The sequence below is a fragment of the Prionailurus bengalensis genome, chromosome B1, assembly GCF_016509475.1.
Source record: "Prionailurus bengalensis isolate Pbe53 chromosome B1, Fcat_Pben_1.1_paternal_pri, whole genome shotgun sequence".
Lineage (NCBI taxonomy): Eukaryota > Metazoa > Chordata > Mammalia > Carnivora > Felidae > Prionailurus > Prionailurus bengalensis.
The window spans coordinates 36,028,169-36,054,429 of record NC_057344.1 but is presented as its reverse complement, the minus strand read 5'-3'; the positions used below and the strand labels follow the sequence as shown (position 1 = coordinate 36,054,429).

The 26,261-nt window shown below is 43.0% G+C and overlaps 1 protein-coding gene across 2 annotated transcripts in view; it reads left to right on the top strand.

Annotated features, from left to right (window-relative positions):
- The window catches only part of XPO7 (exportin 7), a 40,178-nt gene extending 19,721 nt beyond the window's left edge, over positions 1-20,457 (top strand). For both annotated transcript variants that reach the window (XM_043562370.1, XM_043562379.1), the window contains exons 14-28: positions 2,534-2,669; positions 3,180-3,253; positions 4,389-4,469; positions 5,389-5,452; positions 5,860-5,968; positions 6,914-7,020; positions 9,532-9,620; positions 10,329-10,436; positions 12,795-12,877; positions 13,103-13,317; positions 13,559-13,697; positions 15,722-15,882; positions 16,970-17,068; positions 17,729-17,856; positions 18,854-20,457. In XM_043562370.1, coding sequence (XP_043418305.1) covers positions 2,534-2,669; positions 3,180-3,253; positions 4,389-4,469; positions 5,389-5,452; positions 5,860-5,968; positions 6,914-7,020; positions 9,532-9,620; positions 10,329-10,436; positions 12,795-12,877; positions 13,103-13,317; positions 13,559-13,697; positions 15,722-15,882; positions 16,970-17,068; positions 17,729-17,856; positions 18,854-18,947 — 1,687 coding nt within the window. In that variant the 3' untranslated portion in view covers positions 18,948-20,457. The remainder of the gene's footprint in view (positions 1-2,533; positions 2,670-3,179; positions 3,254-4,388; positions 4,470-5,388; positions 5,453-5,859; positions 5,969-6,913; positions 7,021-9,531; positions 9,621-10,328; positions 10,437-12,794; positions 12,878-13,102; positions 13,318-13,558; positions 13,698-15,721; positions 15,883-16,969; positions 17,069-17,728; positions 17,857-18,853) is intronic.
- The last annotated feature ends 5,804 nt before the right edge of the window (positions 20,458-26,261 follow it).

The following is a 26,261-nucleotide window of genomic DNA, read 5'->3' as shown; positions in this document are numbered from 1 at the left end:
TGTGGACTACTTTTGCAATAGCAGAGTGAGACTAATAGGAAACTGTGGTTCTTCAAATATTTCCAAATATGGAATTGCAGAGTTTCTGCAGCCTTTCAAATCTCTTGACATAACTTTTCCACCCAGAGGATTTCAAGTTACTTTGTACCTGTGATTCTTATCCATCTTTCTAAAAAAACCTATAAATGAACATTTAATGATTTCTAAAATTTCACCTAACACAGAAATAAAAAGGCAGGATTTTTTAATACTCTATTGCAGAGGTTCTCAAACCTTTTCACCAAGACTGTTCGTCCTCTTAAAAAGTATCGAGGATCTCGGGGCCCCTGGGTGACTCAGTCCATTGAGCATCCAGCTCCTGATTTTGGTTCAGGTCATGATTTCATAGTTATGAGAGCGAGCCCCACATCAGGCTCTGTGCGAGCATGGAGCCTACTTGGGATTCTCTCTCTCTTCCTCTTTTTGCCCCTCCCCTGCGCACATGCATGCTCTTCCCCTCTCTCCCTCTCTGTCTCTCTCTCAATAAATAAACTTTAAAAATAAATAAATAGTACTTGAGAGTCTCAAAGAGCTTTTGTTTATAAGATATAGCTATCAAAAGGACACCCGGGTGGCTCAGTCACTTAAGCTTCCCACTCTCGGTTTCGGCTCAGGTCATGATCTCACGGTGTCGTGAGTTTGAGCCCCGTATCATGCTCTGTGCTGGTAGTGTGGACCCTGTTTGAGATTCTCTCTCTCCCTCTCTCTGCCCCTCCCCTGCTCACACTGTCTCTGCTCTCTCAAATTAAATAAAGTAAAACTTAAAAAGAAAATAAGATACAGCTATTGATATTTTTCGTATTAAAAAGTAAAACTGGGGTGCATGGCTGGCTCAGTAGAGCATGCAACTCTTGATGTCGGTGTTATGAGTTTGAGCCCCACGTTGGGTGTAGAGATTACTGAAAATCTTTTTTAGGGGTGCCTGGGTGGCTCAGTCGGTTGAGTGTCTGACTTTGGCTCAGGTCATGATCTCACAGTTAATGGGTTCAAGCCCCGTGTCAAGCTGTGTGCTAACAGCTCAGAGCCTGGAGCCTACTTCAGATTCTGTGTCTCCCTCTCTCTGTCTGTCCTTCCCCCACTCATGCTCTGTCTCTGTATATCTCAAAACTAAATAACATTCCAAAAAAAATCTTTTTTAAAAAATAAAAATAAGTAAAACTGAGAAAGTTTAAATTTATTCATTTAAAAATAACAATAAGCCTAAAACATGTCAACAGAAATAATGTTTTTTTAAATATTTTTCAAAAAAATTAATGAGAAAAGTGTCTTTGTTTTAATGTGTGGCCCAGAAGTCAGCTGGATTCTCAGATCTGTGTCCGCATTCAGTCTGTCATGATGTCATGCGTCTGGTAGCCACTGGACACCCCAGTGCACCCTCCTGTCAGAATGCAAGTAGAAGAGCAGGTCATGTTTCAGTATTGTGTGACCTTGGGGAACCGCCACCCTGAAAGTTTCTGAACTTTGAGATGCTCTCCTTAGAGATAAGCACATTTTAACATGATGCCTTAGAATATATTGGTTCCCAGACATTTCAATCCATAATTCCTATTCTGAAAATTCCCATTTGTCTGTTATCAGATGCCCGTATGCCCTTAGGTGCCTTAATCCTGACAAAAGTCTCCACGGCATGTCACACTGGCATTTTTTGAAGAGCCGACCAAAGATTTGATAAGGATGAAAGCAAATAAGCTTTCTGATTTAGCAGCTTGGTGTGACACTGTGTGTGTGTCCTAATATAAATTGAAGACAGTGTCTTGTATCCTCGTTTCTCACACTGAGTGTTACAGCATCAGGCCTGAGTCTGATTCACTCATGATGTGTCAGAAATAGTTTATCACCTGTTCTCATGTCATCAAAATGTCAGATGACTTGCTTGTAATAACACTCATTCAGTACTTACACGCTTGCATTCCAGCATTCTTTCGCCAGGAAAAGGCTCGGGGAAGAGACAAGGTCACAGTAGCACAGGGATGAGGTCACGGTGGTATATCTGCTCTTGGTTCCTGGAGCTTTTACCTACCTGTGGGCATTGTCCTTCATGGGTCCATTCCCTTCATGGCTCTGTGGGAAAAAAGATTGAGGACCATGGGCTTAGTCCAGTCTCCCTTGTTTTATGGGTGAGGAATTGGGACTCAGAAAATAAATTGCTTTACTCAAGGTCTCACAGAAGTTTCAGGAAGACCAATACCCCAATACTGGTCGGGGGCGGGTGGGGTCCACTATTTTTAAGCTAATTATGAGTTCTGACTCAGCCTACGGTCTCAATGGACTAGAAGTTTTAAACATCCAACCGGACATTCTCTGGCTATGGTTCCTATGGGGGCAGAAATGGAGAATTTTGTTCTCTCAGCAGAGCATAGAGCCTGTAGAGAATGCCTTTTAGATAGGATGGGTAAGGAGAGGAGACACATATGACCATTGGAGGGTAGGTTGGATTTTCTAAAGTGACCAGGATATTCTGCTGTTGAGAGAATCATTGCTCTTCTTCCTCTAGGGTGCTCCAACTGATGAACCTGACAGATTCTCGCTTGGCTCAAGCGGGTAACGAAAAGCTAGAATTGGCCATGCTGAGCTTTTTTGAACAGTTTCGTAAGATCTACATTGGGGACCAGGTGCAAAAATCCTCTAAGGTAACAGACTCTCAGTTGGCTCTACTTTCTCACTTGGGCTTGCGGAATTGCTAACTAAGAAACATCTGATAACAATTCAGACACGGGTTTTAGTATCAGGATAGTCCACATGTCTCTTCTTCATCTGTAGAATTTTGAGAGATTCATCAAAGAATTGGGTCCATCTCTCTAATGCTCCCTATGCTTAACAAATGGCCAGTCAAAACATCTGTTGGTCTCAACACTGGCAATTCTCAGTTTCTGTACATGAATTGATACTGAGAACAGCAGAAGGTTTTGATAGTCTTTATAATGTCAGGGTCGAAGGGGACTGGTAAGATAGCTCAGCATCTATCCAGTGTCAAGTAATACTTCGAAACTAGCTTAATCCCTTCAACAAAGACTTCCCCTACAGTTTCGTCCATTTTCTTCCCACATCTTACCCCTGAATAAGGACAAACACAGTACTGAGATGTGATTTTTCTAATCCATATTTTCTGATTACTTTCTCTTCCCTTAACACAACACCAGTTGTACCGCCGACTCTCAGAAGTTCTGGGCTTGAATGATGAGACCATGGTCCTAAGCGTCTTCATAGGAAAAATGTAAGTGTTTGGCTTGCCATCAGCAAGAGTCCCTTGCAACTGTAAAATGTGATCTTGGCATTATGCTGCCAGTGCCTTGGTATTCCAGCATTGATCGTTTGCGTCAGAAAATTGTGCATTTGAGTGTGTGACAAGCTGTGCTTAGAGATATGGCCCGGCCCCAGAGCATTCCAGGCTTGTACAGGCAAGGATTTAATTTTGTTCATGTGGAATCTCCTCTATAGCCTCTGGAATCACCGGTGAAACCCTGTCATGGCATTAGCAAAATGGACATCCCTCCCCAGAGGTGCTCAGCCTCTCACCCAATCACCCTGCTGCCAGAGATGCCCAGAGTAGGCATTCGTTTTCTGGTGCTGATTTCCACTAGGTGTGCCCCCCCCCGCCAGGAGGAGAGCCCCACTTTAAAACAGGCTTATTCCTCTCAACTATCACACTCTTGAAGAGTCTTGAATCTGCAAAATCTAGTGCTATTTGAACTGTCTTCAAAGTTGGAGCTCCTAATTGGCCCTTTTTTTGTTTGTTTTCTTTTTTTTTAAGTTTTGCCCCCTTTGTTTACATTTTCCCCTTTTTAGGAGCTCAGTATCTCAAAGCACACAACTAGGAGCTAAATATTTTACCCAGGGCTGTGTGCAAAGTGACATTTTTCCCCTTCCAGCCATCCCAATCCTAAACACCCATATTCATGAGCTGGTTAATAATTTGATGCAAAAAGCAAAGGGGGTCTAAAGGACTCTGCCAGCCAAGAACCCGGAAGCAAGGGCTACTAGAATTCTGCAGCTGACAGTGGATGGCGCAGGTGCAGAATTGCATACGTCTGCATGTTATCACTGCCGCAGAAATCTCTTACCCTTGCTGCAGAAATCAGCCCTGGAGTGCCCCAGAATTCCAAGGGCCTGGGTATGGGCCAGTGTAGCTTTGGAACCAAGTAGTGAAGATTATCTGAAGGATAATTTTTCTAGTCAACCAAATGTAAGTACGGAGATTTTATACCCATTTTTTGTGGTTGTGATGTCTGTGAATTGGTGATGCAGATGTGTGGTGACTCTTGGTGGATGATTTTCTTCTTCTTCCAACCCTCAAGGAAACCAGGCAAATCAAAAGTATCTCCTGCTTTTTTTTTCTTTTTGTCCTCCAGCATCACCAACCTGAAGTACTGGGGCCGCTGTGAACCAATCACTTCCAAGACACTACAGCTTCTCAATGATCTCTCCATTGGATATCCTTTTCTAAGCCGGTTTCTGTGCAAAGCAGGAACTTGTGGCTTGCCACAGTCTTAGAAATCATGGCCTCCTGCTGCTTCCACTTTAATTTAGCTTTATGTGTGCTCATGTATTCTCCATTCTCCTAGGAGCCAAAGCCAATACCCACACAGAATCCAGGGAGAATTCCAGACTCCAAATAGGAGCCACCCCATAAGCTAACAGTTTCTACAGATTTATGCCTGGTTATCTCTAAGATCCAGAAATACAGAGCAGAGCTGTCTGATCAGTATACACTCTGTGGCCATGATTTTTGCATCCCCAGTGATGACAGAGTCCACCTTGATTGTCAGCCTATTGCTAGAAGCAGCCTGATTCCAGGCCCTGCAGTAAAAGTAGTGGCTGTATTCCCTCTTGGCCTGGACCAAGTCTGCTATAAAGTTTGAATTGCTCTTGAGGCAGGCTTCCACAATCAGGGGTCTACAGAAGACTAAACCCTATAAAAACTAGTGACTTTTAAGATTGTACATAACTAGTGCCATTCTAAATGCATAAGAGAGAACCTAATTCACCACACACCATGGATGCCTTAGGCAGGGATTTAGGGCTTAATTTGCTCTTAGAAGCCTCAGTGAGAAAAGCTGTCCTAGGATATTCGTGATTCTTGGGGGGCAACTGCTGGGTTTTAATCTCTTTTCTTACAGATAGGAGTTTGGTATGGGTATTCTGTCATCAATCAGTTAAACACTGCTTAGAAGAAAACACATTTTCCCCCCGTTTGGCAGGTGTTATATTCAAGTGCTTAAGGAAAATAAGATAATCTGGGTATGGAATTCATAGCCAAGAAAGAAGCTACTTTATCCTAGAAAGTTGCATTCTGCATTAAAGATTCTTCATTTGCACACACTTTCCTTGACCTTCTTTCTTTGTCTTCACATACAGTAGTGTAAGGAAACTAGTGAAGCTTAGTGCGGTACAGTTCATGCTGAACAATCACACGGTGAGTGATTTAGCATCTCTTCCCGGTTCTCCTCTCCAGCCAGCCACCCACACTTCCTCAGCCATATAAGGGGGATGTTTCAATTGAGGTCCGTAGTGCCCCCACAGCCAGAGACTGCTCCCTGACTCCCTTCACACTGCCAGATCACACTTACTCTCATCTGAGCTGCTCTTTGGAATCCAAATTATCTGAATTATGGTGAAGCTGCCTACTATTATTCATAGAAAGATAAATTAGTTGTAGATAACAACAATCATTAAAAAAATTTTTAATCCCACTCATACCCTTAAGGAATGATGATGTGGCCATTAGCTTGAAACGGCTCTGTAATTCTGAAATTCCTGGCTTGCCTTCCGCCTGTGACCCATGTCTTTATCTTTTTAACTTGTCTTCCTTTTTTTTAATAGAGCGAGCACTTTTCATTTCTGGGTATTAACAATCAGTCCAATCTGACAGACATGAGGTGTCGGACTACGTTCTACACGGCACTTGGGCGTCTCCTCATGGTGGATTTAGGTACTGCAATAAATCCTAGAGGCTCGCGTAGTAGTCTGGCATTGTTCTAAATTCTTACTTGAGCATGGAAAACTAGATGTGGGGGAGGTCTTTCCTGTTGTTTCATCAGTAACAAAACTGTCTGAAATAACGATCTGATTTCACCAAGAACAGATCATGCTATAATGGTCCCTGTAACTGGAAGAGAAGAACTATATGTGCCAGAAGTTTTCATCTGATGTGCAGTGATTTTTAAAACCTATTTCATACTTGTCCTCAGAAAGTTAAGAGAATTGAGGCCTAAATGCATGTTGTTGGCCAGATAACCCTCTACCCCACATGAAGGTGCAACCCACCCAAGACAGTCAACACAACTTTTCATGCTCCCCTTCCCCCCTCACCCCCCCCCCCCCCCGAGTTCACTAGCATATGTGAACCCACAAGGCTTAAGAGCCTTTGTAGCTGCCATGTGATATTAGCAGTTTGGGGTCAACTAATGACTGAAACGCAGCACTGTCTTCATTCTGAGCTATTTAAGTTCAATCCTACTATATAACATTACAGAACCTTCCAGGTTTATGGAAGATTAGTGAAAAGAGAGAAGTGTGAAGAGAGCCTCCACAGGCACCTGACTCCAGTACGAGTCTCATCAGGTTCTCATACACCAGACTCGGTCCTTAAGGAGAAGTAAATAAAAACATAGTACCTCATACACATAGGAACCTCTGGTATTGTCAAACACAATGTGGACATCCCTGGACTGGATGACTTCCGGCCATTTTCTAGTTTAAAAATTCTCTCTGTATATTTTATTCTGAAATTAGTACTCATACCCGTGGGGATGATAAAGGGGCCTCCTTGAATTATCCTCGGGTCTGCTCATCTTTCATACTATCTTATTTTCCTTGCATGCATAGCTTTGAATTTTTTATATTGGAGTCACACCCTGGGTTGTTTACCTTTCAGGAGAGGATGAAGATCAGTATGAGCAATTCATGCTGCCACTCACAGCCGCATTTGAGGCTGTGGCCCAGATGTTTAGCACTAATAGTTTCAACGAGCAAGAGGCAAAGGTGAGTCCTTCACCCACTGATTGACCAGTTTCTGCTTTTGGGCAGCCCCTGACAGAAACCAGATTAGCTATTACTACAGAAAATAGTGCTCATCCATACATTTCCCACTGATTTCACTTCTATTTAATCTCTTGGGCTCCTGGGATTTTGAAATCGACAAACCAGTAGAGATTTATAAAGTCTTTTGTTTTTATGTTAAAGTGTTTTCTTATGTAATACTTACGATTTTTGTCTACATTTTCAAATGTAGTAGCATAAAGTTATTTTGTGTGTTTTCCTATTGTTTTTTGATCTCTGGTTGTATCTTTAGTTATGTGTCGCCTCTCAGTTTTAATACTGCATATTTGTGCTTTCTCTTTCCTGGATCAGTCTTGCCAGAAATGTGTCAACTTTATTAGTCTTTGCAAAAACAAAACAAAACCCTGTTATATCTTTGTTTTCTACTTCATTCAGTTCTGCTCTTTATGTTTATTTTCATATGTTTTTCTTGGGGTTTTTCCATTCTAACTTTTCAGCCCTCCTTCTTTCCTAATGTAATCATTTAAAGCTATAACTGTCCCTCTAGGCATATTATTCCACATGTTGGTTTACATAATGTAAAATTTACCAGCTTAACTGTTTTTTAGGTGTACAGTTGAATAGCATTAAATATATTAACATTGTCATGAAATAGGCCTCCAGAATCTATAGTTTTTGTATGTAACATTTTCATTTTCATTCAATTTTTTGGATTTTCTAATTTCCATTAAGATTTCTTCTTTGACAGGAGTCATTTAGAAGGGTGTATGAATTTCCAGATATATGGAATTTTAAAGTTACCTTTAGTTATTGATTTCTGGCTCTCAGAATTATCATTTCTTGATTTTTGCTCTCCTCATCTTCACACATACCTGCTCTCTTTGTCTATAGATCTCTGGACCAAAACCAGAAGATACTAGGCTATTAATATTTGTAGGACGTAGGACTTTTTTGCAGTGTTCATAATGATGCTGAAGCTGAATTATAGTCACCAAATAGCCAGAAGTATTGCCCCAAGATGCCAGGCTTTACCTAGTATTCTAAAATTCTGTTTTCTTCTCTAGAAAGCCTCTTAGTTTTCTGTCTCTAAATCATCAGGGATGTCACAGAGCAACACCACTTTGCCCGGCTGTCTCCCCTCTTTCTACCAGTGTTTTGAGATAGGTACTATTCAGAGCTGAGTTTAGTGTAGAGCATGTCAGTAACTTGAGCTGGAGTACTAACCAGTACCAAGGATAATTGAGGGATATCACTGAATAGCAGCCCTTTTCCCCATCACTTTAGTTCCATACCAAAGCAGGTGAAATTAATGAAAAGAACCATTTTGGCCACGAACTGCAAGCATTTTCCACATCTTTGTCACACCTCATGTAATAAGTTTTTTAAAGTTGCTGTGTCTTAGATTTGAAGACAAGTTATGGTATCAGTTTAGGAAGAGAATTGTCTGCTTAAAGCAGGCTGTTAGAAGTACAGTCAGTTTTGTTTTGTTTATTTAGAGAGTGTGTGTGTGAGTGGGGGAGGGGCAGAGAGGGAGAGAGGGAGGGAGGGAGGGAGGGATGAAGAGAGAGAGAGAGAATCCCAAGCAGGGCTGTCAGTGCAGAGCCCGACACAGGGCTCAATCTTATGAACTGCAAGATCATGACCTGAGCCAGAATCAAGAGTCAGACATTAACTGCCTAAGCCACCCAGGCGCCCCAGAAGTACAGTCATTTTTGGCAAATGAGTCAGGACACCCACATGTGCCCGTGTCCTTGAGCCTGTTGATTATCAGCTTTTAAAAGCAGTCTTCCTGCTGTTCAGGGCCCACGGGACAAGTAAAAGTCCTACTGAGAAACAGAGGATTTGGAGTCTCGATGGTATGAGTCTTAACCCTGGCCCTCATGCCACCTAGCAGCATGATGGCACAGTATCTGCCTCTTAGGCCTCCGTCTCTTTCACTGTGAAAGTATACTTTACCTTCCAACATTTACACATCAGTCTTATTTCCAGGGCCTCCAACCAGGGCAGGTAAGATGGAGGCTGCTGTGTTTCCTCCCTGCAGAATCTGCATTTGATTTCCTGTGGTGCTGATGCCTTTGTAACTAGGTGTGGTACCAGACCTTTCAGATATGTGGTCCCTCTGCCTCTTCTTGTGTGGACTTTTTGGCCATTTTTATCCTCTTTTTTCCTAACTCTTCTTCAATCAAGCTTTTTTGCTCTTCTCCTTTTTACTTAGAACTTAACCATATTAGTGTCTTAAAACTTTATCAGCTTCTGGTTTTGCTGTGATGGATCAGGAACCATTGCTTTTTCTTAGTAGATAACAGGCTTACAAAACTAATTTTCTAAGTGAAAAGATTCCATTCTAGTAGGGAAGAGATCAGTTCGGAATATCTGGGAAGGAGTATTTGTTGAATGGTGGAAGAATTTGATTACACATTTGTGAAATCCCCATCAAGTAGTTATAGGTTTGGTTTTTCTTCTATTTTAACCTACTTTTGCCTTCTACTACAGCGAACTCTGGTTGGCCTAGTAAGAGACCTGAGAGGGATAGCTTTCGCCTTCAATGCCAAGACCAGTTTCATGATGCTGTTTGAGTGGATGTATCCTAATACAGACCAGGAGCATGCTACTGCAAGCCTTAACTGGAGGGTGGATGGGCGGTGTAGTCATGGGGGACGAGGGTGGGCAGGGTTAGGGAGGCAACGAAGGCAAGGCGTTGCCCCCAAAGGTAACTCGTAAGCTCACATTCCATAGTGGTGTGGTGGCATAGCGCTACCTGCTCCCGTGAGAGAGATGGGGAAATGAACGAGGTCGTTTCCTACCACTTTCTTTTCTGGGCCCCAGATATAAAATGCCTGTGGAGCTGCTGCATGTGAATTTTGCCACACTTAGAAAAAAGAGACATTTCGATCTACTGAGAAAAGACAGCTTCCCTAGGAATTAGAAAGCCTAACCTTGGATTCATAACCTTGAACAAATCATTTCGTATCTGACTGCCTGTTTCTTCAGTAGTTATATAACGGAAATAGCTGCTTCCCTGTCACGAAGGGATAAGAGGATAAATAACAATATGAAATACGTTATGTTCTTCAGAAGAAAATCATTATGTAAATTACAGCACATTATTAGATGCCTATGAAAATTTTAAGAACACACAGTCTGGTTAGAAAGACTGTAAGATTAACAAGCAGGAGGCAGGAAATTAGAGAACTTTAACTTGACAGTTTGTGCTTGGCCAATGCGGAGAGATTATTTTAAATTCTGTACCTTTCTGGATTCAGAATTTTTCCTTAGCTTTTCATTTACAGATATCCATCCTACATGCCAATTCTCCAGCGGGCAATTGAGCTATGGTACCATGATCCAGCCTGTACCACACCTGTGCTCAAGCTCATGGCTGAATTAGTTCATAATAGGTAAGCAAGAGGAAATTTTCAAAGGGCACAAGTGCCCTTTTACCCGAGAGAATTCTAGGAGAAATTATTTCATCTAATGTTTTGGGCAGATTGTGAAAGATAATAAGACTCACTGCTAATAGAATTTGCAAAAAATATCTATAAAAGTTCACGTATGTATATTTTTGTATGTTTGGAAAAAGGGTGCCCCAGCCACACAAAGCCACAGCTGCTTGCAGGAAATAAGTCACCTTGAAAAGAGTCCCAAGATACCCATTCTTACAAGAAGTGAATTTGGCAACCAACATTCTGATTTTGCCACCCACATATAAAAGTTAACACTTAGTAATGGTGCCATGCCTACCACATTTCAAAGTTCTCATTTCAGAAGGACTAATTGAGAATGATGCCGGGTGCATTAGAATACCGTTTTAAGAAAGGTATCTATTTGCGAGATTGTAGCTGGATTGGTAAAGATTTACTTAAGAAGAAAGTAAGAGAGACTTCCAAAATACCAAATTTTAGATTCGCCGAAAAATTTAGGGATGGAGGAAAACAGTAATCCGGCACATTGACTTCACTAGAATTTCAGGTCTGTGTATCTGCCTCTCATGGCACACCTGAGATAATTAATTTTTAAAACTGCCTTACTGAGGGGTGGCAGTAGCCTCCCGTCAGGCTTATAATCAAGAGTTACTCATTTACAAGATAAATATTTGAGAGCATCTAGTCTTTGCCAGCCACTTTCTTAGCTGTTGTGTCAGACAAAACCTCTCCTCTCTTAGATTTTACATTCAGGGGAAAAGACAGTAAAACAAGCATGGAAAATCATTTCAAAGTGCTATGAAAAAAAAGTTAATAAAATGGGAATTGAAGGAGAAGAGGGTCAGAGAAGGCCTTTCAGAGAAAGTGATATTTAGGCTGGGTTCTGAATGACAAGAAAGACTCTGATAGCCCTGCAAAATAAGGGGAAAAAGCATTCTAGGGGCGCCTGGGTGGCTTGGTCAGTTAAGCATCCAACTTCAGCTCAGGTCATGATCTCACGATCCGTGAGTTTGAGCCCTGCATCGGGCTCTGTGCTGACAGCTCAGAGCCTGGAGCCTGTTTCAGATTCTGTGTCTCCCTCTGTCTGACCCTCCCCCATTCACGCTCTGTCTCTCTCTGTCTCAAAAATAAATAAACGTTTAAAAAAAAAAAAAAAGCATTCTAAACAGTGAGAACAACTATAAAAACCCTAAGATGGGATGAGCTCACGGGGACTTGAGACAGAAAATACCACTGGCTGGAGCATGGTGAATGAGGGGAGGCCATAGTAGACAAGTCAAACAGGCCGGCAGAGACCCAGTCATATAGCAACTTAGGACAGCAGTAGTGAGGACGAGTGCATTCTCATTACAGCAGGAAGCTGCAGAAATCTTTTACGCATGGGATTAAAATGATCTCTTTTTACCTTATTTAAAGGTATCACTCTACTCTGAAGTAAGAGACTGTGGGAGAACAAGAGTGGGAGCAAAAGGACTGCACAGGAAGTAGATAGATTCAGGGCATACTGTAGAGCTAGATCTTGATGGATCCAGTGTGGGGAGGAAAGGAAAGAAGAATCAAGGAGGACTGTTAGGTATGAGGCCTTAACCAACTAGAGTCATTAAAAAGACCAACTAGAAGCTCATTTAAAAGGTGGAGCAAACCAAAGAAGAGGTGCTCTGGTCAAGAGAAAAGTCAGGAACTCAGAACTCAAGTGTTTGTTTGTTTGTTTTTTCAAGTTTATTTATTTATCTGAGAGAGCATGAGTGGGGGAGGGGCAGAGAAGGAGAGAGAGAATCCCAAGCAGGCTCCAAGATGCCAGCACAGAGCCCGATGCGGCTTGAAACCATGAAACCGTGAGCCAAACCCAACTGGGCACCCCAGAACTCAAGTTGTTTAAAATGCTTGCCTCACCTACTTTGTCCTGTAGCATTCGCAGTCCCTTTGCCTCTCTTCTTTTATAAAGTGGTAATAGTGCTTGTACCCTCCCTTAGTTGCCACCAAAGCTATAAAGGTAAATGTAGATTAATGTCTCACAAGCTTTGAGTTAGTACTACCAAGAAATGACTGTTGTAGAAACTATACTTTAATCAAAATGGACAATTTTAAGAGTAATTTCATCTGCCTCACTTTTTTTCTTTTAAATGCTTTCACTTTGAAAAGCAGAACTTGAGTCTAGGTGTTAGTCTTTAAGATACAAGCTCTGTCACAGGTTAAATATCTTTAACTTGGTTATTCCATGTTAGGATAGGTAATCTGCACATCTTAGTGCAAAAAGAATCACCCAAGCCTCAAATATCCCAGTCTTCCAGCAACATACCCCTGACTTTTTCTCCTTCTGTGTTCTGTGCTCAGATCCCAGCGGCTCCAGTTTGACGTCTCTTCCCCCAATGGCATTTTACTCTTCAGAGAAACAAGCAAGATGATAACAATGTATGGTAAGGGCTTTAGAGGAGCATAACCCTGGGAATGAATTCCAGCTCAGTCGCCCTAGTGTATGCAGTGTAGGTCTCAGGCTAGCCCTGGCAATAACCAGGACAGTATTACAATGCCAGCTGACACCAAGGGCCTTTGAGTAAGAGGGTTGAGTTGGTTACAGAAACTATCAGTTACAATGTGGTTGAATAAATAATATATTACCACATGTCTGTCTACTCACTCAGGCAATCGCATCCTGACACTAGGAGAGGTCCCAAAGGATCAGGTCTATGCACTGAAGCTCAAGGGCATCTCCATCTGCTTCTCCATGCTGAAGGCTGCCCTCAGTGGGAGTTATGTCAATTTTGGAGTCTTCCGTCTCTATGGAGACGATGCCCTGGACAATGCTCTACAGACCTTCATCAAGCTGCTCCTCTCTATTCCCCATAGTGACCTCCTGGTAAGCCTTAAGCATCATTGGCAAGATCTGAGCCCTCATCTTGTTTGCGTGTTTTTGTTTGGGGGTTTTGTTTGTTATTTTGCCAACACTGATTGAATATTTCTCTGGAGAGCTTACGCTAGCTCCAGCTAGCTCTTCTGTCTTCCCATCTGAAGGGAACTGAGCTGTTTTATTTAAGATCTTGCTCCCTGCATATGGAGGTGCACAATGCTAACCTGATTTTTGTCCTCTTTTCCCACAGGATTACCCCAAGCTTAGCCAGTCTTACTATTCACTACTGGAAGTCCTGACCCAGGACCACATGAACTTTATTGCAAGCCTGGAACCTCATGTCATCATGTATATTCTCTCTTCCATTTCTGAAGGACTTACTGCACTTGGTGAGCGCCCGTGTCGGTTGGTTTTAACCACTTAACAGAAAAGGAGAATTTTGCCCCAGGATCCAAAAGGGTTACTGCTTTGGGGGAATTGGCCTTAACCACAGAGAGTATAAGATTCATGAGTACATTCTCATCCAGCAAATATTTACTGACCCTGTCCTGAGGACCAAGTACTGTGCTATACACTAGGGATACAGTAGTTAACAACACATAGTCCCTGTCTTTTAGGGGCTTTTTATCTGGTGGATGAGGCAGACACATAGACAACTGCCTATTTCCTACACTTTTCTGCTTACTACAGTGAGGACGGAGTGCTGAGAGAGCTGCCAGGAAGCATACCTAAACTAGTTTTGAGGAGGTGAGGTGGGGGTCAGACAAGGCCTGGCTGAAAGCATTCATATCAAAGCATAAACCAAAAAGGTGAATGGGCAGTATCAGGTTAGTGGGGAGGCTTCCCAGCATCAGGAACTGCAACTACTAGCACCTACAGCCCAGAAAGAATCAGGAAATTCAGATGGCAGGTACACTGGTGCAGAAGAGAAGGGGGGTGGGGGGAGTAGAGCCGGAAAGAGATGGCAGGGGGCGGGGGGGGCAGGAGGGCACAAAGGCACCCGTAGTATCTGGATGTCTGGATTCTAACCTACCGCAATTGGAGGCTGTGGAAGGTGTTCACACAGCCAGCTTCACAAGTTTTTCCCCCTACTCCCATCTGGTTCCTGTCAACCCTTTTGTTCTGGGTACCTTCAAGCAGTCTTAATAGGTGTATATTAGGTGTGTATGTGTTCAAAGAAGAAAATACTTTTTTTTTTTTTTTAGCATTTATCCATTTTTGAGCAGAGAGAAACAAAGCATGAGCTGGGGGGAGGGGCAGAGAGAGAGGGAGATACAGTCTGAAGCAGGCTCCAGGCTCTGAGCTGTCAGCACAGAGCCCGACGTGGGGCTCGAACTCATGGACTATGAGATCGTGATCTGAGCCGAAGTCGGATGCTCAACTGACTGAGCCACCCAGGTGCCCCAAAAATACATTTTTGTAGTACGCTGAGCAGAACGTAAATGGGAGGATTAAGTCAACTGCAAAATAATCACCATATATTGCAAATGCATATTGGATGACTTGGATTGCCTACATGGTGAGTCATCCACACCTCCATGCCACCCCTTTGATACACATTTACCTCCAGCAGGGTGCAGAGGCATATCTAGGACAGTCTAGCCAAGGGATCCAACCTGGCTTTGGAAGGCTGTTTTATAGCTCCTTAAAAATAGAGAGCCCTCTGTATAAACAAACAGAATGGTTGACTCGTTTAAGGGTTCATCCCTCAGTGCCCTGGCCTGTGCCTCACGTGGTCAGAGCGCTGTCTGCAAGCTCTGCTGCAGTGTCCCCTTTGTAAATTACACAGACGAGTCTGCAGCTCCCACAGGATGCCTCGGAAACCAAGAATACAGGCCCTCTGACAGACCAGGAATGTTGCTAGGCAGTGCGAAGCTGTGCCACCCCTGTAACTCAGAGCAGAGGCTTAACAACTCACACTTGGATTCTCCTCACGGCCGGTCCAGTTATTAGCAATATGATCTCTAGACTTTGGTTTATTCATTTGTAAAATGGATCACCTACCTCCCAGAGTTCTCAAGAGGATAAATAAGAGATAATACCTACAAGGTCCTTATTAGCACAATATCTGGCACAATGGAAGTACTTGCTATACTAAATTGTTTGTTATTTTTTAATGAAGCAGAAGACCTACATCCATACCACCTGAGTCAATAATGTCAATATCAGTCATTTATATTGTCTGTCACCATACACACACTCTCAGACTTAGGATCGGGCCTTGCTATCTGATGAGGGTGAGAGGCTAATGGGAAACCCCCAACACAAGGCGTTGACTGAAACGGGTGCAGTTCCCAGTCTGCCGGGGTACCTCTGCCTCTATGGGATCTCGGCTAAGGGCAACCCATGTTTGCCTGGGTCACCGTCAGCAGCTGCGTATCCCTGCTCTAATCCGCCCCTGCCCCTCTTCCAGACACCATGGTATGCACAGGCTGCTGCTCCTGCCTGGACCACATCGTGACATACCTCTTTAAGCAACTGTCACGGAGCACCAAGAAGAGGACGACACCTCTGAACCAGGAGAGTGACCGCTTTCTGCATATCATGCAGCAGCATCCAGAGATGATCCAGCAGGTAAGGAACATGAGCATTAGGAGGCATTGTGGGGTGTTCTACAGTGGAAGACCCTCTCTGGGGGAGAAGAAAGGCCAAGCAAGACGCAGAGTCTTACGTCTCACGAGGATAATGCTGCTGAAGTGAAGTTTACACCTTAAAATTACAGTGGATTTTGAGTTTGCTGAGCAATCATCAGACAGAAACAATCTGAAAAAATCAGGTTCTGTCTGAGTTGTTCTTCCAAGTGTCACACCTATCCCTATGCCTTGGACCTGTCCTCCTTCTACAGCAATGACTGTTGCCATAAGCGGGGCACAAGTTAGCAGCACCAGCTATAAAGCTTTTACTCCCATTTGCAAAGTGGGAACAGGAATGCAGGACAGAGGGAAATAACTGACCACACAGAGATCAAACCATATGTTTGCCATCGTTTTATTTGTATGCTGCATCTTTGCAAAAATAAGATTTGCAAAAATAGATAAGGAAAGGGGATCAATGGAATTATTTAGCTTTTAGCTACTAGTCTCACCTTTGTATTATTCTCTAAAGAAACTGAAATAATTCGCATTCGTATCACATCCCCAAAATGTTATAAAAGCTGTCTCTGGGGCACCTGGGTGGCTCAGTCGGTTAAGCCTCTGACTTCAACTGTGGTCAGGATCTCACAGTTTGTGAGTTTGAGCCCCACATTGGGCTCATTGCTGTCAGTGTAGAGCCTGCTTGGGATCCTCTGTTGCTCTCTCTCAAAAATAAACATTAAAAAAAAAGGCTATCTCCTCTCAGACAAGTACCAGGGAGCTACAGTGCAAAGGGATTTTACCTAGTATGATCATTGTGTGACCCATCCCATTCCCCACAGAAAACAGGGTGAACTGGAAAGGTCCATTTTTAAAGGAAATATTAAACCAATTTAAAAAGCAGGAAAGGAAATACCTTAGAAAATTTACCTCATAATAGAAGATTAAAATGAAACTTCATAAACTATTTGCCTGGTTTACTCCAGACAGAAGAGGCCTTCAACCCAATAAACTCTTCTGTTTGGAATCTATAATTCTATCTTGGGTAGCTACCCACTAGGTCACTGCCTCAGATTCTCCATTTCCAGATGCTGTCAACGGTGCTGAACATCATCATCTTTGAAGACTGTAGGAACCAGTGGTCTATGTCTCGGCCCCTACTTGGCTTGATACTACTTAATGAAAAGGTAAGAGAGCCAGAAGCATGGGCAGACACATTTAGCTATCATTTGCCAGGGCACTGTGGGGAACATTATAGGAACACCCCATGATGGTAAAGCAGAGGGAAGATAGCCTGTCTTCTGAGCATGTTCTGTTCATGGTTTGACAAGTACATAATCACTTAACTGTTAGAAGTCACCATGTATAGCAATTCAGACAAAGGTAAAGGCTGAGGAAATGTTACCAGAAGGGAATATACCTGGACCACCTGTGACCTAAATTCTAGCTCAGCTCTACCACAAACAAATATAAGGAAGTCTAGAGATTCCTATAAAAGAAACCAAATCCGGGTCACCAGTCCGGCTCAGTTGGTGGAGCATGGAACTCTTGATCTCAGGGTTGTTGGTTCTAGCCCCACATTGGGTGTAGGGATTACTTAAAAGATAAGATAAAATCAAGAACCTGGATCAGATGACCCTTAGAGTGTTTACAAATTTAAAACTCTTGATTTTTAAGTAAGATGAAGATAAATTATCTGGCAAGTACTTGCTTGAATCAAAAAAGGTACCCAGTTTTGGTAGATAATTCTGTTTCTTGTTGGAGAAGAACATTCCTTCCACCCTGCAGAAGAGGGAAGGCTAATAAGCCTCATCTCTCCTTACCCTGTCTCACTCCTTGCCCCACAGTATTTTTCTGACCTACGGAACAGTATCGTGAACAGCCAGCCACCAGAGAAGCAGCAGGCTATGCATCTGTGTTTTGAAAACCTGATGGAAGGCATCGAGCGAAATCTTCTTACGAAAAATAGAGACAGGTGAGTGTAGAGAGCCCTGCCGAAAAGTCACAGGCAGTTTCTCCAGTCCTCGAAACAGGACACTCCTTAACAGTCTTTTAGAGGCCATCTAAAGCAGTGCTGTCCAATAGAAAAGCAAGCCACATAAGTAACTCTAAATTTCCTAGTAGTCACATTAAAAGGGGATAAAAGGAAACAGACAAAATTCATTTTAATACATTGTATGTAACTTAATGTATGCAGAATATTATGTCAATGTGTAATCCAGACTTAAAAATTTAGAATTTTAACATTTTTTATTTTACTAAGTCTTCAAGATTCTGTATATTGTACATTTAACAGGGAATCTTAATTCAGATGCTAACTACTCATTTGAAATGCTTGATTTGTATTTAGACTTCATAAAATTTACAGTTGACAAAGTAGATTCCCATATTCAAGTATACCGAACATACTTAGAAATTGTCCAGTAACTGAATTGAATGTCAGGTTTCCCTGAATTCAAGTTTAAATTTGATTTCATTTTAAAAATGGCATTTTAATTTAAAACTAATTAAGATACAATTGGGGAACAGAATTTTAAATTTCCATGTAATTTGATTCAGTTCTTCTGTTGTACTGGGTACATTTCAGGTGTTCAGCAGCCATGTGAGGCTAGCAGCTACCATATTGACAGGTCCCCGGCATTAAGAAAGGAAATAGCTTCATTTTCTTCACACCCTCACTGTGTGAGGGTTACTTCCCACCTCTGTCAGATTTTCCTGTTGTGCTGTCACGAGTTCAAGGCGGCCCTCAAAGCCCCAGATTTGACCAGATCTCCAAGTCTACCACAAGGTTGTCAGGTAGAAAGGGGTGCAAAACTAGCTCAACTTTCCCTTAAGGTCTTAAGACCGAAATTAACTGACCTTAGATTCATGCATTCTGCCTTTCAGTAGCCACTTCTCTGCCAGAAATGTTTTAGGCAAAGACCTTTCCCTTCCACCCTACTCCCTCAACCTACAATTCATCCTCTCTGCAGGTTCACCCAGAACCTGTCAGCATTCCGTCGAGAAGTCAACGACTCGATGAAGAATTCCACTTACGGCGTGAATAGCAATGATATGATGAGCTGACACCTCCTTGGACTCTACCTGTACAGAGCAGCGTCCCTTTGGTCTGGCCCAGAGGGGCAAACAATTACAAGGGAGAGGGCCTGGCTGATCCTGGCCCCCTCCACCAGGGGTGTGGGGAAAATGGCAAAGGTCAACTAGCTACTTCCCCAGGGAATAGGGATGTGAGTGCACTCACTAGGGGGCAGGGCGCTGCTGGTTCCTGGGGGGATTGGGTGGGAAGGGTGGTGGGAGGAGATAGAGACACAAGTGTGTGAGACTCCAGCCCCTCCTCCTGGGGCCACCCCAGGGGGTGGGGGAGGAACCCCCAGTGTCCTGCCACAACCTGCCTTGTATAAACATGTACATTTTTTCATAACATTTTGAACAAGGTTTATATTGACTCAAGTTTAAAAACAAAAAGTGTGACTGAAAAATTTTTACAGAGTCTAGTGCACCAATGCTGATGTGAGGGGTTGTGTATGCGAGTGAGAAAAAAATGTGTATTCTGGTGGCCTGAAGCTTTACTGGACGAGGATGTGTGAACGTGCAGAGATATATTTAGTGACACAGTGTAGAGAGGCAAAAAAAAAAAAAAGGTAAAAATTCCAAATGTATATTTTTTCTTATTGCCCTTTCCTTGCCCCCAAAATTATCACTTCCTGTTACTGTATTACCCTTGTTATTAGGAACTCTAAGCCATGTGGAGCACCATCCTTCCCCTTCAACCGTAGATGCTGCCCTAGGTCCGTTGGCCTCTTGCAGTGACAGACAACTCCAGCTAAAAGTGTTTGGTGTTCTTAGCTTCATCCTTTTTCCCACTTTGCTTATCCTCATCCTCAGACAGATGCCTCTTGCTTTTATAAGTCAGATGTAACTCTATGATTTAGGGTTCTCAGTCTCTGTAAAGGTAGAGACCAGAGAGAAGGAATTGAGCCAGTTGCTCTCCTGTTGAGCGATTTGGATGAGTCCACCAGAGGCCTGATTGTATGGCCGGTAACTTTGAGTCTTCCCCAGCCCTTGAGGCAGTGTGTGTGGATGTGTGCGCGTGGATATTTATATATGTACCCTGCACTCGTGAATGTATGAACTGGAGGAAGTTACTACAGTGGAGGGGTTCTTAATAACAAGGTCTGCCTAGCATGAAGTATTTAACAATCTCCCACCCTTTAAAAATATACATTTTTATAAAATAAAAACCATAATAAATGTTTTGAATATTAAAAAAATTAACCTACAGAAGAAAATTAATGGAGAAAGCTATTTGCCTTGTACTTTTTCCACAATTGCTGCTGCTAGTTGTACGCATCTCTAGTTCAGCTCTTGCCCATGGGACACTCATCAATTAGGTTTTATCTTTATTTCTCTCCTCTACCCCCAGAAACAAGCCTGTTAATTTTTTTTTCCTTCTCCTCTGGCGACTGTGTGGTGAATCCTTTCTTGCGTGATCAGGTTGCGGATAGACTTGTAAGGGTGTTTGCTGCATACAGTGTAAGCATTGTGACCGCCAATAAACTTCAATGGTTTCTACTGACCTGGCTTCAGCGATCAAGTCTAGTGTGTCTACAGGGACACGTCTCACTCTAAACACACTAAGATGTTTGAAACACACATTCTTTTTTTTTTTTTTTTTTCAACGTTTATTTATTTTTGGGACAGAGAGAGACAGAGCATGAACGGGGGAGGGTCAGAGAGAGAGGGAGACACAGAATCAGAAACAGGCTCCAGGCTCTGAGCCATCAGCCCAGAGCCCGACGCGGGGCTCGAACTCACGGACCGCGAGATCGTGACCTGGCTGAAGTCAGATGCTTAACCGACTGCGCCACCCAGGCGCCCCGAAACACACATTCTTAAAAGCCAGTAACTGACAGGTTCGTCTCACCCTTGTAAAATTCGCTTGTTTCTCATTCAACTAAGTCTGACTCCATTTCTTTTAAAAGTATGATTGTTTTAGTTGATATATCTATGCAGATAGATATAAATATATATAGATACATACAGTGCTGATGTCCACAACTACAAGAGTGAAGCCACTCTACCTCTACTAGCAACCGGCAAAGAAGTAATGATTGCAGAAAGCCCAGTTTTGTTAACGTCCTGATCCCCGCTCCTCTTCTGTGAGCTGGGCTTCATTCATTAGACCCTGACAGGTTCAAGGGTAAGTTTTTCACTGTCCTATGCAGGCTTCATGGGCCAGAATTATCAAATGAAGAACCCTATAGTTAATGAGGGCTATTTCTCATCCCCATTCTATGTAGTACCTAGGTATAAGAGAACTTAATTACCAGAAACACTGTATCTTAATGGAGATTTACATCCAATGAATCACAGGCTCTAGAGTGCCACTCTTGTCTACCTTATCTAGATGTACTGCTACCTATGTTTGCTGTTTCAGTGTTCTGGGTGGTATCTTGGTCCTAAGTTATTTTGAAGGCAGAAATGTGTATTCTAATGACCAGAAGGCAAATAGAATGGATTTATCTTAGCCAAGTCTATCTCTAAGCCTAAGAGAAATATAAAATGGTCAGGCTTCATTAATATGCAAAACACACCAGTCACATGCCCCAGTGACCTGGAATTCTAATTCTAATTCTAATTTACTACAGTAAATGAGACAAAATAACTTTCTCACTGGTACTTGAAAAACCTCCTCTGCCCCAACTATCCTGAGATGTTGCTTGATCAGCAAAATGGCAGAGCCCTCCTTTCCCTTCCACAAAAACAATTTTAGAGGCAAGAGACTCACCAAACATGGTGATCTCCTCAGCGCAGCCCTAATGCTGTCCAGTCATGACAAACTGCCATAGTTAAAATCTTCTACAACCACATTAAACTATTTAAACAGTAAAGCTGTTCCTTTCTTGACAGTTCCAAGAGGGGGCACCCCCAAAAAAGCCAAATAAGATATTTTTTCTGGTCAAATTAGCAATTGAACATGACCTGTCTTAATAAATGTGAAAGTCAGTCATCTTTAAACTTTGGTTTCCCCTCAAAGTCCTGTGCAAGCTTTATTCAGTTAAAAAGAGTTGTTTATTAGTTTCTAGGCTATCCTGGGGGACTATGGTTGTCAAGGCAGGTGTCTTTAGACAGTGTTTCCTTACACAAACTATACCTTACGTTGACAAAACACCTAAAGTCTTTACGGCAGATGACTAAATTGTATTATGTATGTACATGTTTTTTTGTTGCCTCTGCCTAAATAAGGGTTATCTATTCCCACTAAAGTATAAATCAGATGAAGAAGGATTTGCCCCAGGGTCAAATTTTAAGTTTTGATATGACTTTAACCCAATGTCATGAAGTAACAGGAATTGAGTGTAAAGAACCAAAGCACCTCTCTGTATCCATTTGCCACCAGCCAACCCTTCTCCCACCCAAGATTTTTGGCTTGACCTACAAACACACCTAAGTTGCCTTCCAATGCTGCCAAAGTGCCAAGTGCCATGACAAAAAAGGAAAGCAAAGAGAATACAGGGAACCTGCACAAGCCATAAATGTCTGTAAACATTTTAAAAGCCATACTCTAGATATTTCAAAAGTAAATTTGAAAGGATAAAAATGTACACACCAACCATAATTAATACAACTACCAATTGAGTGCTAGGTAATGAATGCCTAAGAATTCTTGCCTCTGTAGCTTGTCTCCTGAGTCCATTACATCTATCTTGCAATTTCTTAGATACCCTGGAATTCACTGGTCAGCCACTTTGGTGTATTTCAGGAGCAGTGGGTCAACTAAATAAATCAGCTGCCAGACCGTGAGACATCAGATGATCAGAATGGAGGACGGAATCAAGCTTAGAATATTAATCCCTCTTCCTCAGAAAACCCTTAACGGTTTTCAGGGTAGCCTGACTGTTGCTACCCGTTCATTTACCAAATACTTAGCATCCACTTCAGGACAAATACCTTTTTGATGGTCAGCAACAGAAAAGGAAACTCCAAAGCAAACAACATCATGTGCAAGGCAAATTCACTTCCCACTCTTTCGCATAAGATCCCTCAAGAGTACAAACTAACTACAAAGCATAGTGAACAGTACTTACATTGTTACACAGGCATCACACACAATTATATTTTTAATTCTGTTTGATAACCATGAAGACAATTTATAATAGATCTAAGCATACAGGATTACCTATATGGGCCAAACCACCCCATTATTCGTTACAAAGGAATGAAGAGGGACAAGTGGGCAATCTCCTAACTTCCGCTACTAGATAACAAATTCAGTCCATTCAAGGTCTGGAGGACAACCAAACTCGAGACAAAAACTAACTGGAAAATAGATTTGGCCTCGAGAAGCTCACGCCACTATACAGTCTGATAAAGTAAAAGGGTGGATGAATTTAAGAACAGTATTCTCAAAGTCAAAAAACTCAGCTCTTACAGACTGATTATATTGTACAATGAAGGTAAAGCAACCTCTAGAGGCTGAATTAATTCAACTGAAAAATCAAAAATGAAACCACTTTTTAAGAGAGCAGACCATTACCATTTCTATTTATCAGTAAGCCCAGGGCCTACCCTTTAACACCTTGCCGTGTGGGACAGGGGCCACAAAGCAAACCAAGTTATAACTTTACCAACCAGGCTACAAACGCTGCAGTAGAACCCTTCCCTTCAACCAGGCATCTGCCTCCACATCCTATCTCGTGCATCCTACCTCCTTTTCCCCGTCTGCAGAACCCTCTCTTCTCAGTCTAAATTTCCATGCCCTTTGCCGACCTGCCGTTTTCAAGACCCCAAGTAGAACCCCACTTCCTCTCTGGAGTCGCTCCCCACTGTCCCTGTCTCCACGTCTTACGGCCTACTCAGGTTTGAGATATTCCTAGGCCCCCTTTCTCCCCTCAGCAGCTAAAATGTGCTCCTTACGAGTCGGGACCAGATGGCAGGTGAACAGTGGAGAGTAGCTGGGACTAGTCTGGGTGAAGCCCCGGCAGCATGGTACGGGCGGGTTAATCTCCATCGCTGCCACAGTCAATACCGAAAGAAAACGAGTAGAAGCCGCTAACATCAACCCCTCAACCTCACGAAGAAGAAAAGTACAGTTCACCCCGACCCCGCACCCCCGCCCCGACAAACTGCCGCGCCCCGGAAGAGCTTCCACGCGTTCCTTCCGTCCCCGTCGCGTCTGCGCACATAGGCCCTGTCTTCCGGCATCTCCTCGGCGCCGTCGCTTGCCCCGCCTCTGCAGCCCTGCGCAAGCACAGTCGTTACTCCTAATTGTTCTCGGCGGCTCTTGGTTGCGGTTGGAGGAGGGTTTGGCAACTGGGTGGTCCTGGGACGTTCTTGGGGAAGGCGGAGCTGGGCTACTAAGGCGCCCGGACTTCTGCCCGACCTTGTGCCCTTGTAGGGGTTCGAGTTCACGAGCACCGTGGCTTCACACCTAGTATCTGCGGTAATAATCATAGAGTTACTGTGCAAGGACTTGGTTCATGGCTGGGAAGGACTCAATGAAGTGGGCAAACGGGCTAAAAAGGGTGATCGTTGGAGGCTCAGTATGCTCTGGGAGTACCAAGGAGCCCACCCCCTGCCCCCAAGTCGAGCCCTAGCAGAATAAGCCGTTTGGAAGAAGGCAGGGGGAAATATTCAGGCAGTGCAAAAAGCCGCTGCATTGTACACCTTGTACCTTTCTCGAGGGTGCAAAAATTGCACGGCTGAAAGGAAAGTGCACATGTCAGTGAGGGGTTGGACACAAGAGATTGGGATTTAGGGGCTCCTGGGTGGCTCAGTCCGTTAAGCGTCGGACTTGGGCTCAGGTCATGATCTCACGCCTCCGGGCTCTGTGCTGACAGCTCAGAGCCTGGAGCCTGTTTAGGATTCTATGACCCGGTCTTGGGGCGCCTGGGTGGCTCAGTAGGTTAAGCGTCCGACTTCAGCTCAGGTCACGATCTCACGGTCCTTGAGTTCGAGCCCCGCGTCGGCCCTGGGCTGATGGCTCAGAGCCTGGAGCCTGCTTCCGATTCTGTGCCTCCCTCTCTCTCTGCCCCTCCCCCGTTCATGCTCTGTCTCTCTCTGTCTCAAAAATAGATAAACGTTAAAAAAAATTTCAGGATTCTATGACCTGGTCTCTCTCTTCCCCTCCCCCGCTCAGGTTGTCATTCATTCATTCATTCATTCATTCTCTCTCTGTGTCTCTCAAAAAGAGAGAGAGAAAGAGGTTAGTATTTGATCCTAAAAGCCTCAAGTTTCAAGAGACTACTTTGCAAAGCAAGCTAGTGATCATTCTTTGTTTAACCCATCAGCTAGTGGGTAATAAGGATTTGAACCAAGACAAGGACTGTGGAGGGAGAGCTAAGAAAGATTGGGGAGGTAGGGGGTGGAGGTTGGAATCAACACACTTTGTGACCAATTGGATGTGAAGAGTAAAGAATAGAGGATTCTAATAGAATTCTCAGGTTCTAGAATGGGGCAGCAACTGAGTAAGGCAGAGGAAGCATGAGACAATGCAGGGATGAGTGCAGAGCTCTTGGTGAGCCTGAATTGAACTCTGATCCAAGGACACTTCTCTACTCTTGCGCAAAACATAAGAAAACAGAAGAGGGAACACTTGCCAGTCATTTTATGAAACAAACATCTCCCTGATACCAAAACCAGACGAAGATGTTAAAAGAAAAAAAAAAAAAACCTTTAGAATGATATCCCTCGTAAATGCAAACATTTTTAATATAAGCCAACTTAATCCAAGAATACATGAAAAAGATAATACATCATGACCAAGTGGGATTGACCCTAGAAATGCAAGGTCGGTTTAAAACGTTCAGAAAACCTGGGGCATCTGAGTTGAATGCTTGATCTCAACTCAGGTCTTTATCTCAGGGTCATGGGATTAAGCCCTGTGTCAGGTTCTGTGCTGAGCGTGGAGACTGCTTAAGATTGTTTCTCTCTCTGCCCCTCTCCCCCACTTGTGTACTTGCTCTCTCTAAAAACAGAAAACCAAATATTTCTAAAACAATTTTTTGATTCAGAAAACCAATAAATAATTCACTGTATCAACAAAATGAAAGACAAAAAGTCGATCATCTCAGTAGATAAAGAAAAAGCACATGACAAAATTCAATACTCATGATAAAAAGTCTCAACAAACTAGGAATAAAAAGAAACATCCTTTACCTATTAAAAGACATCTATGACAACCTACCACCAACAGAATGTGATGGTGAAAGAGTGAATGTTTTCCCTAAGATTAAGAACAAGGAAAGGGCCACCCTCTCTTACTACCTCTATTTAACATTGTACCTCAGGTCTTAACCAGAGCACATAGGCACTTAATTAATTAATTAATTAATTAATAGTGCACAGTACAAAAAGGAAGAAGTGAAACACTATTCATAA